Here is a 17,667-nt window from a genome sequence, read left to right on the forward strand (position 1 = left end):
AGACAGAGATTATACAGACAAACAATAGCAAAGTGGGAACTATAATGACAAAACAATACAGAAGTAAGGATTTCACATCCCAGCTATTGATAAGTGAGTTCTTGCCAGACAGGATGCTATCAAACTAAGTTTCCTTTTACATTTTCTAGGCACTTCCCTTTCTCTGGAGGTGATAGGCACTATCAGGACAGGATTGTATTCCTAACAGCCCAATAGCACCTTCTTTCAATGTGACTAGTTTGGAATGTGAGGAGGTGACCGGTTGCTTCCCAGTTTATGGCTGCCTCTGTTGCTTAGCCAAAGGCCTTAGCCTAAGCACAGGGCCTCAGACTGTCACAGTAAGAGAAGGCCCTTACACCGGCAGACAGTGATTTTGATTTTCTTTCTTTTATATCTCTATAACTAGCCAAGTGATAAGAATACATCTAAATTCTTAGAGTACAGGCCTTTACAGACAGGCCTGAATATCTATAACCTAACAATGTTTCTTGAGTTTTGCTGCTGTGATTTCATGGTACAGTAAAAGCTGTGTTATCCATCCCTGTTCCAACTGGAAAGCTCTATAAACTGGTATTTCTAATCTTCTTAGAAAGTCCGGTTTATAATGTGGTTGGTGCAGGGCTGGCAGGCTCCCTACCTGGCTCCCCAGAAACGGCAACATGTCCCTGCTGCTTAGGCTGAGGAATGGCCACAGGGGGTTCAGAGTGCAAGAGTAGGTGTGGGGTGTAGGCTCAGGGAGAGAGTTGGGGTGTGGGAGGGGGCTCGAGGCAGGGGTTGGGGCATGGGAGGGGTTTCAAGGTGCCAGATCTGGGGGGTGCTCATCTCAGGTGGCTCCCTGCAAGTGGCAACCTGTCATTGCAGCTCCTAGGTGGAGGTGCGACTAGGCGGCTCTGCAGTTCCTATTGGCTGGGAACTGTGGCCAGTGGGAGCTGCAAAGGTGGCGCCTGTGGGTGGAGGCAGTGCACAGAAACACTTGGCATCTCTGCCTAGGACCAACAGGGACAAGTTTCAGCTTGCAGAGAGCTACCTGTGGTGAGCACCCCCCAGATCTGGCACCCCAAAACCCCTCCTGTGCCCCAGCCCTGCACCCCCTCCCACATCCAAACTCCCTTCCTCTTAGTTAACCTGAATTTTTCTTTTACCTGAATGCCCCCCATTCTCCCAACATGCTGGATAAAGAAGCTTTTACTGTATTTGAACTTAAATTCTATGTGTGTGGATCACACTGTGCTGTAGAAGTGAAGGTTCCCTCACTTTCCAGTCCTTGGCTCTGTGACTTTTGACTCCTGTGTCAACTACAGCCTCAATTACGTATGTACATATATACATTCATTCTCTTAGATTGCAAATCACCCATCACATCACAATGAATAGTAACGAGCACACAAGTCATTGCCCAGAAATCTTCCTCCACATTTCGTGGCCTTCACACACCTTGAGAAATGCACAGCATCCCATCCAGTCAGTCACATCATTGACCTACACTTGCTGCTGATGCCCTTGGCACCAGTCCCTGCAATTCTTGCTTCAGCAACTGTCCTTTGCTTATCCAACTCACATGTCCTGCAAATTCAAGTTTTCTTCATCTGTTCTTCTTGATTGCAGGTATCACTCTAGTTATGCTGTAAATTCAGGCAAGTACCTCCTTGTTAATAGTGTACTAACCATAGCTAACCCAGAGCAATTGCCTGTAGCATTTCTATTCAAAAGCAAAGAGTCTCTTAATGCTTTTTCTTAACTTCCATGTCTTGCATGTAATGCTTTTTCTTAACTTCCATGTCTTGCATGTCTTAAGACAAGACACTGCACAAGATTTCTAAATCATCAAGAGCCCAAGGTTGTCCACTCATATTAAAAGCTGTGGTAGAGGATATTTTGTGAGGGAATCTAATCAATGCCCTTACAATGGCCCATTGAAAGAGAGGGGGTTGTCCCTCTGTGGAAAGGCTTCCTCCCAAAATAGAAAATCCTAGGAATCCCACAAGAGGATAGGACTATCCATGCTGAGGTACTGATCCACAACAGTGGCACCTGCCCCCAGCTCATCTCATCCTGGCAACACAGCTGATTGGAGATGGGAAATTGCACTTGAAGGACACCCCTTCCCCTTCATGAATTCCAGGGAGAATGATCAGGTCCTATTAATAAATAAATGTATTAAAGCCCTGCCTAGGAGCCCTAGTCCTAGACCAAGAACTCATAGTAAGTGCTGTCCAAACCCATAATTTGGTACTGGAATTACATGTAAATATCAGCAATATAAATTTTATTTAGCTGTTTAGACAAACTGAGGTATAGCATGGGCTATTGAGAAGTATTTGTAATGTGCCTCTAACTCATTAACATTAATGATAATTAAGTGTTCATATCAAAAGTGAGAACATAAACCTTGGCCCAGACACTCATTTCAGACCACATGGTGGCATTCTATGGGGTTTATTAGACTCTTACCCTCTAATCAAACAGTCCTATGCTTAGTACCAGTACATAGGGAGCCTTCAGTCACACTAACAGCAGTGTCTATCACAATCACCACTCACTGATGTTTTAGCCTTTTACGTAGGGATCATGACTCCCTTTCAGTTTCTACACAGGAACTGCTTTCATCTTCTGCCATTTATATGTCACATTCTTAGGAGCTGTTCTTGCTTTAAATGGTAAAAGGGAAGAAGGCAACAGACACTGGTTATTTTACACAAAAAGTGAAGGACATTGGTAAGCCTAATGGCTCCTGCTTGTACATGTTCTGTGTAGGAGGATCTTCTGACAAGTCATCTGGGGCAGAAGATGAACATCCAGTGTTTTAATAATTTTTTGTTACATATCAACTTGCACTGCAGAAAATATAGCTAATTCAGAAGGCAAAATGAATCCCGTTAGTAAATAATACACCAGATAATAGCAAATATGAAACCCAGGCTGTCAGTAGATTGGATAATACTCTACCAGACAATGATACTAGAATGTCAAAGATATATATAACTGCTTCACAAATCTAGGCATTACTTCTATTAGTGGGCCAAATTGGGATACCATGAATCGTTATGATAATGAACAAATATCTTTCAGCAATTCAGCTGAAATACCTTATGCTCCCTTTAAAATAAATCCAGATTGCTTTTAATTATTTACCACTGAAAACTCAGCATGAAAAAAAAAATGGATACATGGATTTCCTTGTGCACTATGCCATTAGGTGAGATTTCTCTCTTTCTCACCACATCTCTCTGAAAGAGGGGAATGGCTAGACTGCAAGGTGGCAAAGCTACAGGCCCGGAGAGCTCTTCTTTGGTACCAAAGAAGCCCACTCAGGTTCCAACCGCGCCTCCCTCAGAGCGCACAAGATCTTCAGCAGCAGTGCTTCCCTCCAAGTACCTAAAGCCTGCGATCCTGTCAGGGTCCTTTGTCATGACTACTTCAGCACAGATGTCAACCTCAGTACTGATCACCCTTGCAGCACTGCAGGAGTTCTGTTTTCCCCCAGCACCTGGCTGTACCTCAGACTCCTGACACTGCTCCTTGGCTCCGATGTGCTGTCAGTACTTAACATCCAGATCACCTGAACTTTACCCAGTACCAATTGTTTCACTTCAGATCTCTCCAGGCGCTCCACTGTTCCTTGGCAAACCTGAGCAAGAGGATTCCACCTTGGTCTCTCTTCCTCACTCCTGTACAGGTCCCTTCCCAGAGGCCTTTGCCGAAGCTGCAACTGTTGGATCATATTAAAGAAGTTCTGTATTAAAATCAAATGAGTTTGATTCCCCATAGTTTAAATTCCAGGGTACTACTAATTAAGAGGTCTCTTCGTTTTTGGTGCTGTTTTTTTCCCCTCTGTGTGAAACTTGCAAGCTGCTAATTGTGTCAGTACATTCTAAGACAGAGTCTGTTCTCAAAGCAATTCTTTATAACAACAACAACAACAACTCACACAGAGAGAGACTCAAAGCAATACTCTGTAACAGAAACAGCACCCAGAGACTCCCTGCCCTTTTGTTGTAATCATCTCACTTTGTTATGTGAAAGTAGAATGAATTATATTGAAATAATTCGTTAAAGAAATGCTGCTTGAAGAGTTTGTTGAAATATAGTTGTCAGGAAGAGAAACATTAAGGAGTGTGAGACAATGGGTCCTCAAACTAATGAGTGCAGAGCACCTACTGAGCTAGGAGATTGGTAAACGTTAGTATGCAAATAAGATATGTATGTATATTTGTCAGTTTCTGCTTCCTTTTGTCTCCTATGTTAAATTGGCTTTGGCTTATGTGTATAAATAAGTTAGCTTGAGCTTTTGCAGGTGGCTCACATATCTGGGTGCATTGGCAAAGCGCTTTGCTAATAAATAGAGTGGTCTGACATTCAGAGAGTCTTGAATCTGACTTTGACAATTTGGAGGTTCCACCGAGATGGCAACAGTCTTCACTGGGGCCATGTGACTCCTGACCGTTCTTAGGATGGCCGTGGCAAGCAGACACCTGGGTATTTGGCCCGAGCAGTCCTCCGCCAGAACGGAAGGGTGCATGACCACAGTGAAGTCTACGCCATCGAAACTGTTGGTTCCCACTCTGTTCTGGTAGGGATCCTGGGATCTGACATCAGGAATCTGGTCAAGTAATTATTTCTGTGTTTTGTCTGGACTGAGGACTGTCTTGTCTGTGTCTATCAGTCCTCCCTGTGGTGTATTTGAGTTTGGGCACCCTCTCCATCCAGGGATCGGCTGACCAAAGGGTTCCTGTCCCCATGGTCTGAGTGAGTGAAATCTGCACAATTGCAGCCGCACCGTGCCTTGGGTAAAACCCTTGGTGTGAAAGCAAGGGCGATTGAGGCAGTAGCCTGTGGGCTCCTTTTGTGTGTTGCACTGGGCATCGCTCTGATGAACCCGACTTTCATTCTTGTGTGATTGGTGTGTAAAGTCCTCCTCTATGGGTAACCAGATGTCTAAGTCGGGACAGTTCCCTAAAGGAACACCAGCTCATTTTATGTATTTTAGGAAGGGTCTGGACTCCTGTAAATTTCTGGAAAAATGGTCTAGGCTAACTCAGGAGAATCCCAAAATTCAGTGGCCACTGTTAGGATCTTGGGACAAAAACAGAGTAGATGTCTTAAAAGACAAATTGGCAAAAGGAGAGGTTGATTGTTTCATGCAGTGGTGGGAAGAGGCAAATCATAGGTGGACAGAATCAAAACTTGCCTCTCTTAAGGATTCAAATGATAAGTTAAAAGCTTTATTAGAAGCCTTCTCTCCCACTGCCAGACAGAGCGCTCCCCTTTATCCTGTTCTCTGAGAAGATCAGGATTGATCCCCTCCCCCTTCATACTCCCATCTCATTGTGGGAAAGGGTGAAGAAAACCCCTTGTTAAATTCTGGGGATGATGCTGAGGAAGATGCATTAATTGGCCTGGCATCCTTGCATCGGATCAATAGGCGGTCACAACAACTCCCAGGGGTCTCCAGTTCAGACCAGTCTGGATCGTCCAGTACTGCCCAGGCCCATTCCTCCAGTACCACTCAGACCTGTAAAGAAAAAACCCCCATTTCCCTGAAACACTCCAGTCTGCCTGACTCCTCTTTTTCCCCATACATACGAAGATAGCCTGGACACTGATTGGGCCCAATGTTTATGCTCTGGCTCTAAACCTATCCAGGCTCCCCTCTGAATCCTGCATACTGGGGGCCAACAAGAGGGTCCCACTTAGAGCTATAAACCCTGGACTCTTACAGAGCTCCTTTCAATTGTAAAAGGCTTTCCAAAGCCCCTGGAAAATCCTACCACATTTGCAGAGGAATTTTTGTTGGTGTGCGACACCTATGAACCCTCTGAGGCAGACCTCCTGCAGCTGTGCAAGCTACTTGTAACCCCTAGCAAGCATGAAAAAATGGCTCACAGCAGCCAACTGGCCCATCAGTGAGCGCCATTCAACTTTACCAGCCACTGGTCTGGACGCTGAATACCGGAAAAAGTGTAAAGACCGAGCTAAAAACCTACATGAGGCCATCCCTTGAGTATGGACTCCAAAAACAAACTGGACAGCCATACATTGCTGTACACAGCGACAGGGAGAAAGTCCAGGTGACTATGGCACCTGACTGACTGACGTTTTTCCTGCAACATTCTGGTATACAGCAACCGGGTGAAAATGGGAAGGGCGCCCTGGCTCAAGCATTTGTTAATGGCCTCTTACCTGCTATTGGCAGTATGCTAAAGCGAATAAGTGTTGGGTGGGAAACTGAAACCATGGATAAATTGCAATCAGTGGCAGAACACTGCCATCGCACTCTAAAGGGAAAGGAGGAACAATCTTCCCAAAAGTTAATGGCCCTGCAAATACAGCATTATTCAGGGCAAGGCAAACAGTACCGGGGAGGGAGATGTGGTCACAGGAGGGGCCATGGAACTGGATTTTTGGGGGTGTTTGTAATTACTGTAAACAACCCAGACATTGGAAAAAAGTGTCTGCACTGGCCTAATAGCTCTGTAAACAACCAGCTAGACCCCCTGTTGGTACAGCCCAACAGTCCCCAGACTTACTTTGTCCCAGAGCAATGACAGAACACCAGGGAACTTCAGGAAATTTTGGCTCCTTTATTACCTCACTCCCATGGGTGAATGTGTTTTGACTATTAATGATCTTTCTCTCCCTTTCCTTGTTGATATGGGAGCTTCGCTCTCTGAGGTTCGTACTGCTGACCTGCCTGAGGTTCCCTGCTCCGAAAAAACCATATCTGCTGTGGGCATTAAGGGAGTCCCAACCCCTTATCCCCTTTCAAAACCTCTACCAGTCCAGGTTGGTCCCCTTTCCGCTGACCATGCATTCCTCCTCCCGGATTCCACTCCGGTGAACCTTTTGGGTCGGGACCTGTTATGTAAACTTGGCTGTACCATCTACTGTTCCCTGGATGGTGTCTACTTACAAATCCCCCAGTCCTCTGAGTGATTCTGTAGCCTCCCTGCTGTCTGAAACTCCCCTTTCCACTCCGGTCCCCTGCTGCCCATTGGTCCCGTCCCTTGAACACCTAATTTCACAGGTCCCATCCTCTCTGTGGCCAACCCACCCGTCTGAAGTGGGCCGTTTACATACTGACCCCGTCTGCCTTATCGTTGATTCCTCCAAACTTCTGCCTCGCCTGTCTCAATACCCTTTAAACCCCGAAGCAGAGGCTGGAATTGCTCCAGTCATGACTGCCCTATGGGAACAAGGCATTATTATCCCCTGCTCCAGCCCCTGTAACACCCCTATCCTCCCAGTTCGAAAAGCTGATGGTAAATTGTGGCGGTTTGTTCAGGATCTTCGGGCCATTAACCGCATTGTCATACCTGCCTTTCCCGTTGTCCCTAACCCAGCGATGATTCTGGCTTCTATCCCACCAGATGCAACTCATTTTACTGTTGATCTGTGCTCTGCTTTCTTTTCTGTCCTGGTTCACCCTGACTCCCAGTTCCTGTTTGCCTTTTCTTACAAGGGGCAACAGTACACATGGACCACACTGCCCCAGGGGTATACTGAAAGTCCGTCATATTTTTCCCCAAGCATTAGCCCAAGACCTTGCTAACCTAGTTTTCCCATCCAGGTCCACACTAGTCCAATATGTAGATGATCTACTCCTCTGTTCCCCTTCATTGTCTGCCTCTGAAACTGACTCTTTAGTGCTCCTTACTGCCCTAGCAAATAAGGGTCACAAAGCTTCTCGCTCTAAACTACAACTCTGTCAAGCTTCTGTCACATACCTTGGCTTTTTCCTCTCCCACGGTTCCTGTGCACTTTCTCCCACCCGCATCCAAGCTATCCTTAGCTTTCCCCAACCGTGCTCCCCACCCCAGGTCTGGAAGTTTTTAGCATGGCTGGATTTTGCCGACAATGGATTCCCCAATATGCCTCCCTTGCAAAACCTCTCCAGGAACTCACTCGATTCTCTGCCTGACCCCATGCCGTGGCCCCCTGAGGCCAATTCTGCCTTTGTTTCCCTCAAACAAGGTTTGGCTTCTGCTCCTGCCTTAGGGCTGCCTGACTATTCTAAGCCTTTTACCCTTTTCTGCCACGAACAATCTGGGTGTGCACTTGGAGTTCTCACTCAGATGCATGGAGAAAAGAACTGCCCCGTGGCTTATTTCTCTGCCACTTTAGACCCTGTTGCCCCAGGCTTACCCCCCTGCCTGCATGCTGTGGCTGCTGCAGCGGGCCTAGTTGAAATATCTGATTCCCTTGTTCTCTGCTCTCCTCTTACCCTCCTGGTCCCTCGCTCCGTAGAAACTCTCCTGCTACAACGTAACACAGGCCACCTCTCCTCTGCCCACCTTACCAGGTATGAACTTTTACTACTATCAGCTTCATATATCTCCATAAAGCATTGTTCTCAGTTAAACCCTGCCACTCTCCTTCCTTTGTCTAATGACTGATCCCCATGACTGCCTTGCAACTGTCTCTGCTGTCACTGTCCCGTGCCCTGACCTTTCTGATGTCCCTCTCCCTAACTCTGACCTTGTTTTATTTACTGATAGTTCCTGTTTGAGACTACCAAGGTTGTCTCCTTTCAGGGTATGCTGTAGTTTCACTCTCTGAAACCCTAGAAGCTGCGCCTTTACCTTCTGTAACCTCAGCACAAGTCGCTGAATTAGTTGCCTTCACCCATGCCTGCTTTTTGGTGGAGGGACACTCCGCCACCATTTACACTGACTCCCGCTACGCTTCTGGGGTTGTACATTGGTACCCTCTGGCAAACTCTGAGTTTCCTTACCTCTGTTGGTACCTCTATTAAAAATGGGCCCTACATCGCTGCCCTCCTGTATGCAGTTTTACTTCCGTCTGCCCTAGCTATTGTTAAGTGCCCTGGCCACTCAATGGTGGATACTGATGTTGCTAAGGGTAATGCATTTGCTGACGCCTCTGCTAAACATGCTGCTGCCATCGAACCTTCCCCAGATGCATTTCTAGGTTCTCTCTGTTTCTATACTGCCACCATCCCTCACTGACCTCACCCTGCTCCAAGACTCTGCCCCAGAAACTGAGAAAGAATCCTGGGTTGCCCAAGGTTGCTCTCTACATCCCGATTCTCTTTGGCGCTTGCCTACTGGCGCCTTTGTAGCCCCCTTTTCACTCTACCTGTCTCTGGCCACCCTGCTACATGGTGTTTTGAATGTCGGAAAGGAGGGGATGGTCTCTGCTGTAACTAAGACAGGATGGTGAGCCCCCTATTTTAGCTCTTTTGCAGCCCGCCACTGTGCAGCCTGTACCATTTGCCAAAGCCATAATATTGGTAAACCTGTAAAAGTGCCCCGGGGGTTCCGGGGCCTGCCTCAAGCACTGTTCTTGCACTGGCAACTTGATTTTGTACAAATGGCTAAGTGTCAACAATATGAATTGTTATTGTATGTTTATTCTCTGGTTGGATTGAAGCCTTTTCTTGTTGCAAGGCTGACTCACTGTTGCCAAATGTTTGTTAAATCATATTATGCCTGCCAAGGGAATTCCTGTTACTCTGTCCAGTGATTGGGGTACACATTTTACTGGACAACTTGTTCAACACCTGGACCGTATATTGCATATCAAACACCTGTTGCACTGTCCCTACCTCCCACAGAGTGCAGGTGCAGTTGAAAGATGAAATGGTGTACTTAAGAATAAGCTTGCTAAAAGTTGTGACTCTACAGGATTAAGCTAGCCAGTAGCCTTACCATTAGCTCTTATGGACATGAGATCCACTCCATCCCAAAGGCATAAATTAAGTCCCTTTGAAATTGTTATGGGACGCCCTATGCGAGCTATGACTACCATTACTCCCGTTCCAGATTTGAACTTGACTCACAGTGCGCTCCTTCAGTATTGCAAGGGACTAATGCAAGCTGTAAGTCACTTCCATTCACAGGTTCGAGCCGCCTGGCCCATGGAACCCACCTCTGATGCTTGCCACAACCTTGAGCCAGGTGATTGGGTCTACGTATGGTGCCATCATCGAAAGCACGCCTTGGAGCCCCGGTGGAAGGGTCCTCATCAGGTACTGCTTACTACACAGACGGCTGTTAAACTATCTGGCATCACAGCGTGGATACATGCTTCACAGTGTAAGAAGGCATCATCCCCAGAGAAACAATCACCTCAGGACAACGCAGAGTCAATTTTGACTCCAGAAGAAGATGTAGAGGAACAGTCTGCAATACCTTACAATCTATGCTCTTGTAAGGGTTGCCAGAAGCAGACGAACAAAAAAAAAAAAAAAAAAAAAAAAGCAGTAGCGAGCCTAGCGCCTACTGCCTGGTGGGCATAAAACCGTGACTCTGGTTCCCTCAGTTGAGGTTGTCAGAACCAGAAGAGCCTTGCCTCCAACATGCGCCTCTGCCTGTTCCTTGGCTGCTGGTATCTTACGGTCTGGGGAGACCATGACGACAATTCTTGTATCCAGCAGCAGGTGTGGATAGCTCAGACCCTTAATATTTCTAATTGCTGGGTCTGCAGCCACATCCTAGCCCACTCTCAAACTGGTGTTCCTGTCCTGGCTATCCCACTCAAGTCCCCAGACCTCACTGGAGGGCCTTGTCCGTTTAACAAAATATGGAACAGCAATGACACTTGGGAAGCGGTGGGAATAAATGCATCTAAATGGATAAGTGTGGTGGAGGGAAAAGGTCATTGGTGTTGGGTGTGTAATGGGACAGGGCTGGATCTGGGGAAAAGCTGTTGCCTTCAGCACATTGTGGCCAATGGTGTATAGGATTATTCAAACAAAACTAAAAAGTATGGGGCCGGGTATGGAGATATGAATTTTTTCTCAACCTGTGATCAAACAGAGAAATCAATCTCATGTTCCCCCTACAGTAACCTTAGTGAAAACAATACAATCTTTCAATGTCATGCAAATAACACCACTCCTCGTAAGGAGAATTACCCTGTACCCTTTGGGAGATACTACTCCTCCTTTGCAAACACCTATATGACAAATGGGTGCAACCGACCCTTTCTGGCCTTAATAGGCCATCACTGGGTGTGTGGGACGAGAGCTTATACTGCACTACCAGCTAATTGGTCAGGAATCTGTTATCCCGCCTGAGTCTTCCCACAATTCTGAGTGCTAGGAACCTTCCCTCGAGAACGCCTCCGCAATTTCAGGTGAAAAAGAATGGGTATCTGTTAAGTCCCATAGTATGTAAATAACATAAGCCCCTTAACCTGGGAAGAGGCCATTGGCGGTTCCTTAATACCATTAGGGGGAGTAATACACCATGCAAAAAGGCTCCTAAGGTTACAAGCAGTAGTTGAAATAATGGCAAATGAAACCAGAGAAAGTTTAAGAGCCCTGGCCAAAGAAACAGGGGCAACCCGACAGATGGCCCTCCAAAACAGTCAGGCATTGGACATAGTGCTGGTGGCAAAAGGAGGGACTTGTGCTCTCATTGGAAAAGACTGCTGCGTGTCTATACCAGAACACACCAATGAGGTAATTGATTGTGCTAGCCACTTAGAACAAATCGCATATCTTCCCCATGAAGAGCCAAGTTCTTTATGGAAGTGGCTAAGTAACCTTTTCAATTTCTCTGGCATAGGAAACTGGTTGTTTCAGGGAGCCCTAACTCTCCTGTTTGGAATCCTAATAATTTTTGTATGTTTTCAGTTACTTTCCTGTTGTATCCAAAATTGTGTCAGGCATGCTACACAGATAGCTGCCCCAAACCAGAGTGCTAATTTGATGATTTTAAATATCACTGATGAACAAAGAGATAATGCTTGATATGTGGAACCCAGTAATTGTTGGTCATTGCGTAGCTTGACCAAAAGGAGGGATTGTGAAAGTAGAATGAATTATATTGAAATTATAATTCATTAAAGAAATGCTGCTTGAAGAGTTTGTTGAAATATAGTTGTCAGGAAGAGAAACATTAAGGAGTGTGAGACAATGGGTCCTCAAACTAATGAACATAAAGCTCCTACTGAGCTAGGAGATTGGTAAACGTTAGTATGCAAATAAGATATGTATGTATATTTGTCAGTTTCTGCTTCCTTTTGTCTCCTATGTTAAATTGGCTTTGGCTTATGTGTACAAATAAGTTAGCTTGAGCTTTTGCAGATGGCTCACATATCTGGTTGCACTGGCAAAGCACTTTGCTAATAAACAGAGTGGTCTGACAAATTCAGTGAGTCTTGAATCTGACTTTGACAGTTAACAATTGTGATTAAAATAGAGAGAATGGATGCTTGGTGTGGATAATAACTGAATGATCAGGGAGGTGCCAGCCTAAGAATCCAGTGTCCATCGGCTGAAGAAGGCGTCAAGTGGAAATAACCAGAGGACCCCCGGAGGGCAGACTAGAATCCACCCAACAGCCTCAAGAATGGGAGAACCAAAAGAACAAGATAACATCTAGCAGCACGGAGCTGTCAGGAATGTGCCATCTGCTGATTGATTCAGCAACAGCATGAGGAGGCAATTCCCATAGACTGGCATAGGAAGAAATTCCTATAAAAATGGACTCTAGAAAGTGAGAACTTTGGGGTCTGATTCTGCAAACCAACTTCCAGGAGTATCAGATGAGCATCTGACAAGGCCCTGCTCCCTCCTCCTGTCCAGGCCACCTGGCCAGTGGCTTGGCATGAGCAACTAAGGCTGGTAACTATGATGATAACCTTGCAGAACCTCTGTGTGTGTGAGAATGAATATGAAATTGAATGGAATGTTATAGCTATAACTGCTTACTATGATTCTTTCTGTATTCACAATAAATGTGTCATTTTGCCTTTTCCCCTTTAATAAGATCCTGCTGGTTTTTACTTTATTGGATAACACGACTGCTCATGGCCCACGATTACCACCAACTCCTCATTGGTATGAGCACCCTTGGGTGCTTCCTCCAGTGCTGTATGCACTACCACTCTGACCAGTTTATCACCAGCAATTTTCCCAAAGTATCAAGTACTCACCATAGAGAGGAGCAACCAGCATCACCTACTCCCTCCAGGGAGACCTCATCCTCCAGAGAAATAATTCAAGGAACAGGAGGCTAGAGCTAATGAAGGAATCTCCCACACAGCCAACATTTTCTCTTCGGCAGTGGGGCGGGGCAGTGGTGTGGCTGCAGACAGCGGAGCAGGGCAGTAGGGGGAGGAGGGGCAGCATCTTCCCTCCTGCTGCAAAACTTGAGCCAAATGTGGTACAAAACTTGGCACTCCCCCTGCCCCGGTCCTCCCCAAATGGTGCCCCCGAAAGAGAAAAAGGAGAAATGTGATTACATTCTGCCAAAACCCCACTGACAATCAAAATTAGTACAAAATGTGCTCTTACACCAATTTTAAGGTCACACTGAAGCAAAACCAATAATACATCTCTTGTATGTCCAACAGTAAAACAATGCTATTTGCTGATTACGACAATGTTGTTAAAATGGCTGCTACAGTGAACATGGCATGAGCTGCTCCTGGCCCCATATCTGAAAACCATAATTAAGTCATGCCCTAAGACTGTGGGTTTCATGATAAAAAGCATGAAATTTGCCAATTCCATCATTTTTTTTTTTTTCCACAGATCTGATCAACTATCTGTAAGAGAGACCAGAGTTGAGACAAGAGACCTGGGTTGGGCTGTCCATAGTGGCCAAGGGAAGAAGCCTGGTGAAAACCTGTTGAAGGCCAACAATTTGACAGATGATTTGATGGGACGAGGCTGGGGAGAGGCCTAGGGAATAGCAAGGTAGGGAGTGGCTGTAGGAAGAATGAACAGGGAGCGGAGTTTAAGGGAGTTTTGTTCAATATCTTCATTCATGATCTGGAGGATGGTGTGGATTGCACCCTCAGCAAGTTTGCAGATGACACTAAACTGGGAGGAGAGGTAGATACACTGGAGGGTAGGGATAGGATACAGATTGACCTAGACAAATTAGAGGATTGGGCCAAAAGAAATCTGATGAGGTTCAACAAGGACAAGTCCTACACTTAGGACGGAAGAATCGCATGCACTGCTACATACTAGGGACTGAGTGGCTAGGCAGCAGTTTTGCAGAAAAGGACCTGGGGATTACAGTGGACAAGAAGCTGGATCAGAGTCAACAATGTGTCCTTGTTACCAAGAAGGCTAATGGCATTTTGGGCTGCATAAGTAGGAGCATTGCCAGCAGATCAAGGGATGTGATCATTCCCCTCTATTCGGCATTGGTGAGGCCTCATCTGGAGTACTGTGTCCAGTTTTGGGCCCCACACTACAAGAAGGTTGTGGAAAAATTGGAAAGAGTCCAGTGGAGGGCAACAAAAATGATTAAGGGGCTGGAGCAGATGACTTATGAGGAGAGGCTGAGGGAACTGGGATTATTTAGTCTGCAGAAGAGAAGAATGAGGGGGGATTGGATAGCTGCTTTCAACTACGTGAAAGGGGGTTCCAAAGAGGACGGAGCTAGGCTGTTCTCAGTGGTGGCAGATGACAGAATGAGGAGCAATGGTCTCAAATTGCAGTCGGGGAGGTTTAGGTTGGATATTAGGAAAAACTTTCACTAGGAGGGTGGTGAAGCACTAGAATGGGTTACCTAAGGAGGTCGTGGAATCTCCTTCCTTAGAGGTTTTTAAGGCCCAGCTTGACAAAGCCCTGGCTGGGATGATTTAGTTGGGGATTGGTCCTGTTTTGAACAGGGGGTTGGACTAGATGACCTCTGGAGGTCGCTTCCAACTCTGATATTCTAGGACTCTATGGAGGACAGCTGCCCATGATACAGGGTCCCTGGGCTGGAGTCCAAACTAGACGAAGGGCTCAGACGTCTCCATCTTGCCACCTGGGTGTGGTATGAAAACCCCTATGGGCCAAGGAAAGGACTGGGAAAAGAATCTGGGGAAGGCAAATTGCTGTTATACCCTGGAGAGGAGACAAAGTGGACAGGCCTCAATGGAGGCCTGTGACCCATGGGAAAAGAGGTCTTTCCATTACATTTGGGTATTTATTTGGATTTTGTTTATCCTGGAAGGGTAGGACCCTTGCCTTTGGTCTTCCAGTCAAAGCACCCAGACATTTGAGAGGGGAAACTGAGGCACACGTGACTTGACATCAGACTAGGTAAGCCACTGTTACATTACTTATTACAACACAGGTTCTGTACAAAGAGAACAAAGCAGTGGTCCCTGCCCCAAAGAACTTACAATCCATGTATAAAACGAGACAAACAGATGGATACAGACAAAGATGGGGGAGCAAAAGGAAATAAAGAAACAATAATGATCAGCATGACAGGCAGTGGTCTCAGCACACCAAAAGCCTAGCCACTGTAAGTTTCTTTTTTGTAGACATCTCGGCAGAGGAGAGTTTTAAGGGGGGGGTTGAAGGAGGATAATGAGTTAGGTTTGCAGATATTAATAGGAAGTGCCTCCCAAGTGTGAGACGCAGCCTGGGAGACAGCAGGAAGATGCTTGTTTGAAAATTTAATAAGTGGGTGACAGAAGCTGACATCCTAGGCTGATTGGGAATGGGAGTTGACATTTTGATAGTGAATGAGAGATGATAGGTTATTAAAAGCCTTGAAATTGAAAACCGTTTATATTTTATGCAATAGAGAAGTAGGGGTGAGTGGAGGGATTCAAAGAGGGGGTGACGTAGTCAAAGCAACAATGTAGGAAATGATCTTTGCAGCAACATCCCGAATGAGAATGAGGAGGACAAGGCTGTCTGTGTCAAAGCCAGAGAAAAGTAGTTGAGACAGAATCATAGAAATGTAGGGCTGGAAGAGACCTTGAGAAGTCATCAAATCCAGCCCCTTGTGCTATGGCAGGACCAAGTAAATCATCCCTGACAGCATGGATGGTGAGTAACATGCTCCGCCCCCAGGCCCCCTCCTCCTGCTTCTGCTAGGCATGGCTGCTCCAATCTCCTTGTAGTGTGGCCCCAGCTCGGACTATGCCACCCCATGCTCTGGGGCTGGGGATGTGCTGCCTGCCCTCCTGGTTCTCTGGGGCTTGGGAGGGGAGGCTGCAGTTGCGTCACCTACCCTCTCCTCTCTCTGGGGCAAGGGGGTAGGGGTGAGGCTAGGGGCTAGCCTCCTCCAGCTGGTGATTCACACACCGCCCATGCCTGACAGGTGTTTGTCCAACTTGTTTTTAAAAAACTTCCCATGATGGGGACTCCACACCATCCTTGGAAGCCTATTCCAGTGCTTAACTATCCTTATAGTTGGAAAGATTTTTTTAATATCTCTCCTAAGTCTCCATTGCTGCAGATTTAGCCCTTTACTTCTTGTCCTACCTTCTGCATACAAGGAGAACAATTGAACATGGTCTTCTTTGTAACAGCCCCTAACATATTGGAAGGCTGTTATCAGGTCCCCCCTCAGGCTTCTTTTCTCAAGACTAAAGATGCCCAGTTTTTTTTAAAAAACCTTTCCTCATAGGTCAGATGCTTACAAATTGTTTAATAATCTGCTCCAGTGTCTTTCCAGGTCTGACAAAAATGAGAGCCTGGATGAGAGTTTTAGCTGCGCAGAGAGATAGGAAATGTTTTATGCAGAAAGAATTGCAAGATTTAGACTTCATATTCTACTAACCTCTACCAGCCTCTCCACACACTTTCAATCAGATCTCTGCCTCCAATCAATTTTCTTTTTCCCTTAGCCTCTGGAAGCAACTCTTAGTTTCCAATCCGTTCTTTGCTCCAGTAGGTCCGTCAGTGTATCCTCTGGTCACCAGTCACTCCGTTCTCTAATCCCTCCAACCTCCCTACTTTCAATGGATCCTCTGCAATCTGCATGGAGCAGCTGCTAGTGGTATGTAAGAGTGTGGGGTATGGCTGCAGACACTAAGGGTTAACCTCTGTCTTACAAGGTGGGTTACTGCACTCAGGGAGCAACCAGTTGCAGTCAATACCATGCTCAGGTTATTGTATTAGTATTTTAATAATACCCTCAGACACTGACAGTTTGTATGTCTACACTGCAATCATGGGGAGTGATTGCAGCTCCTATAGACATACCTGAGCTAGCTTTTCCCTAGCTAGCTTGGGTACTGGAACAATTGAGCTGTGACAGCCCTGGCTTCAGTGCAGGCTGTACAAGCCTACTCAGCATCCTGGGGAATTACACTGTTGCTAGCCTGAACTGTCACACCTTCACTGCTTAAGTACCTGAGCTAGCTACATTACAGCTATCTCAGGTATGTCTACATGAGATGTAATCACATCCCACGATTTGCAGTGTAGACATAACCTGTATAAGATGTACAACATATGGTAGTAGGAGCAAACAGATTTGGGAGCAAACAGAAAGAAGTTTACAGCAATTTCAGATTCCTGAACTGCATGTATACAGTCCTCAAGGAGGGATGGCCCCAAACCACTACCAGAATTAATGTTTGGGGGAATAATAGGAAGTATCAGGCAACCTTAACTATAAGTGTTGCTACCTGTACCACCTATCAACTTTGAGCTATATATGAGGAGCAGGCGTTTGTCTCTACTCAGAATCTAAAAGGAACTGTCTAGATTCCTGCTGTAACTTTGAGTCTGGACAGTGTATTCTTGTTAGGCTAACAAAAAACAAATAAAAAATTAAAGCAGTCTGGTATAGTGCTATATCACAGCATTGGATCTATTGGGTGTCAGTGGAAAATAAGAAACTTTGACTCAGAGCATATATAGGCAAGGTACTATGAAAGACCTCAGAATTCCCCAATGGAGAAATGAATCCACAGCTTTTCTTTTTTATAAGAAGATCTGGACAAGAC

General features: G+C 46.0%; 1 protein-coding gene across 3 annotated transcripts in view; it reads right to left on the bottom strand.

Annotated features, from left to right (window-relative positions):
• Positions 1–835: 835 nt before the first annotated feature.
• LOC144259920 (uncharacterized) overlaps positions 836–17,667 on the bottom strand; it is a 105,432-nt gene continuing 88,600 nt past the window's right edge. For 2 of the 3 annotated variants that reach the window (XR_013344931.1, XR_013344930.1), the window contains one exon: positions 836–3,709. Coding sequence is in view for 1 of the 3 variants with exons in the window: in XM_077808256.1 (XP_077664382.1) it covers positions 2,633–2,648; positions 3,498–3,709 (228 nt within the window). In the remaining 2 variants the exon portion in view is untranslated. The remainder of the gene's footprint in view (positions 3,710–17,667) is intronic. The other variant, XM_077808256.1, reaches the window with a different exon arrangement.

This window comes from Eretmochelys imbricata, chromosome 2 (assembly GCF_965152235.1).
Source record: "Eretmochelys imbricata isolate rEreImb1 chromosome 2, rEreImb1.hap1, whole genome shotgun sequence".
Lineage (NCBI taxonomy): Eukaryota > Metazoa > Chordata > Testudines > Cheloniidae > Eretmochelys > Eretmochelys imbricata.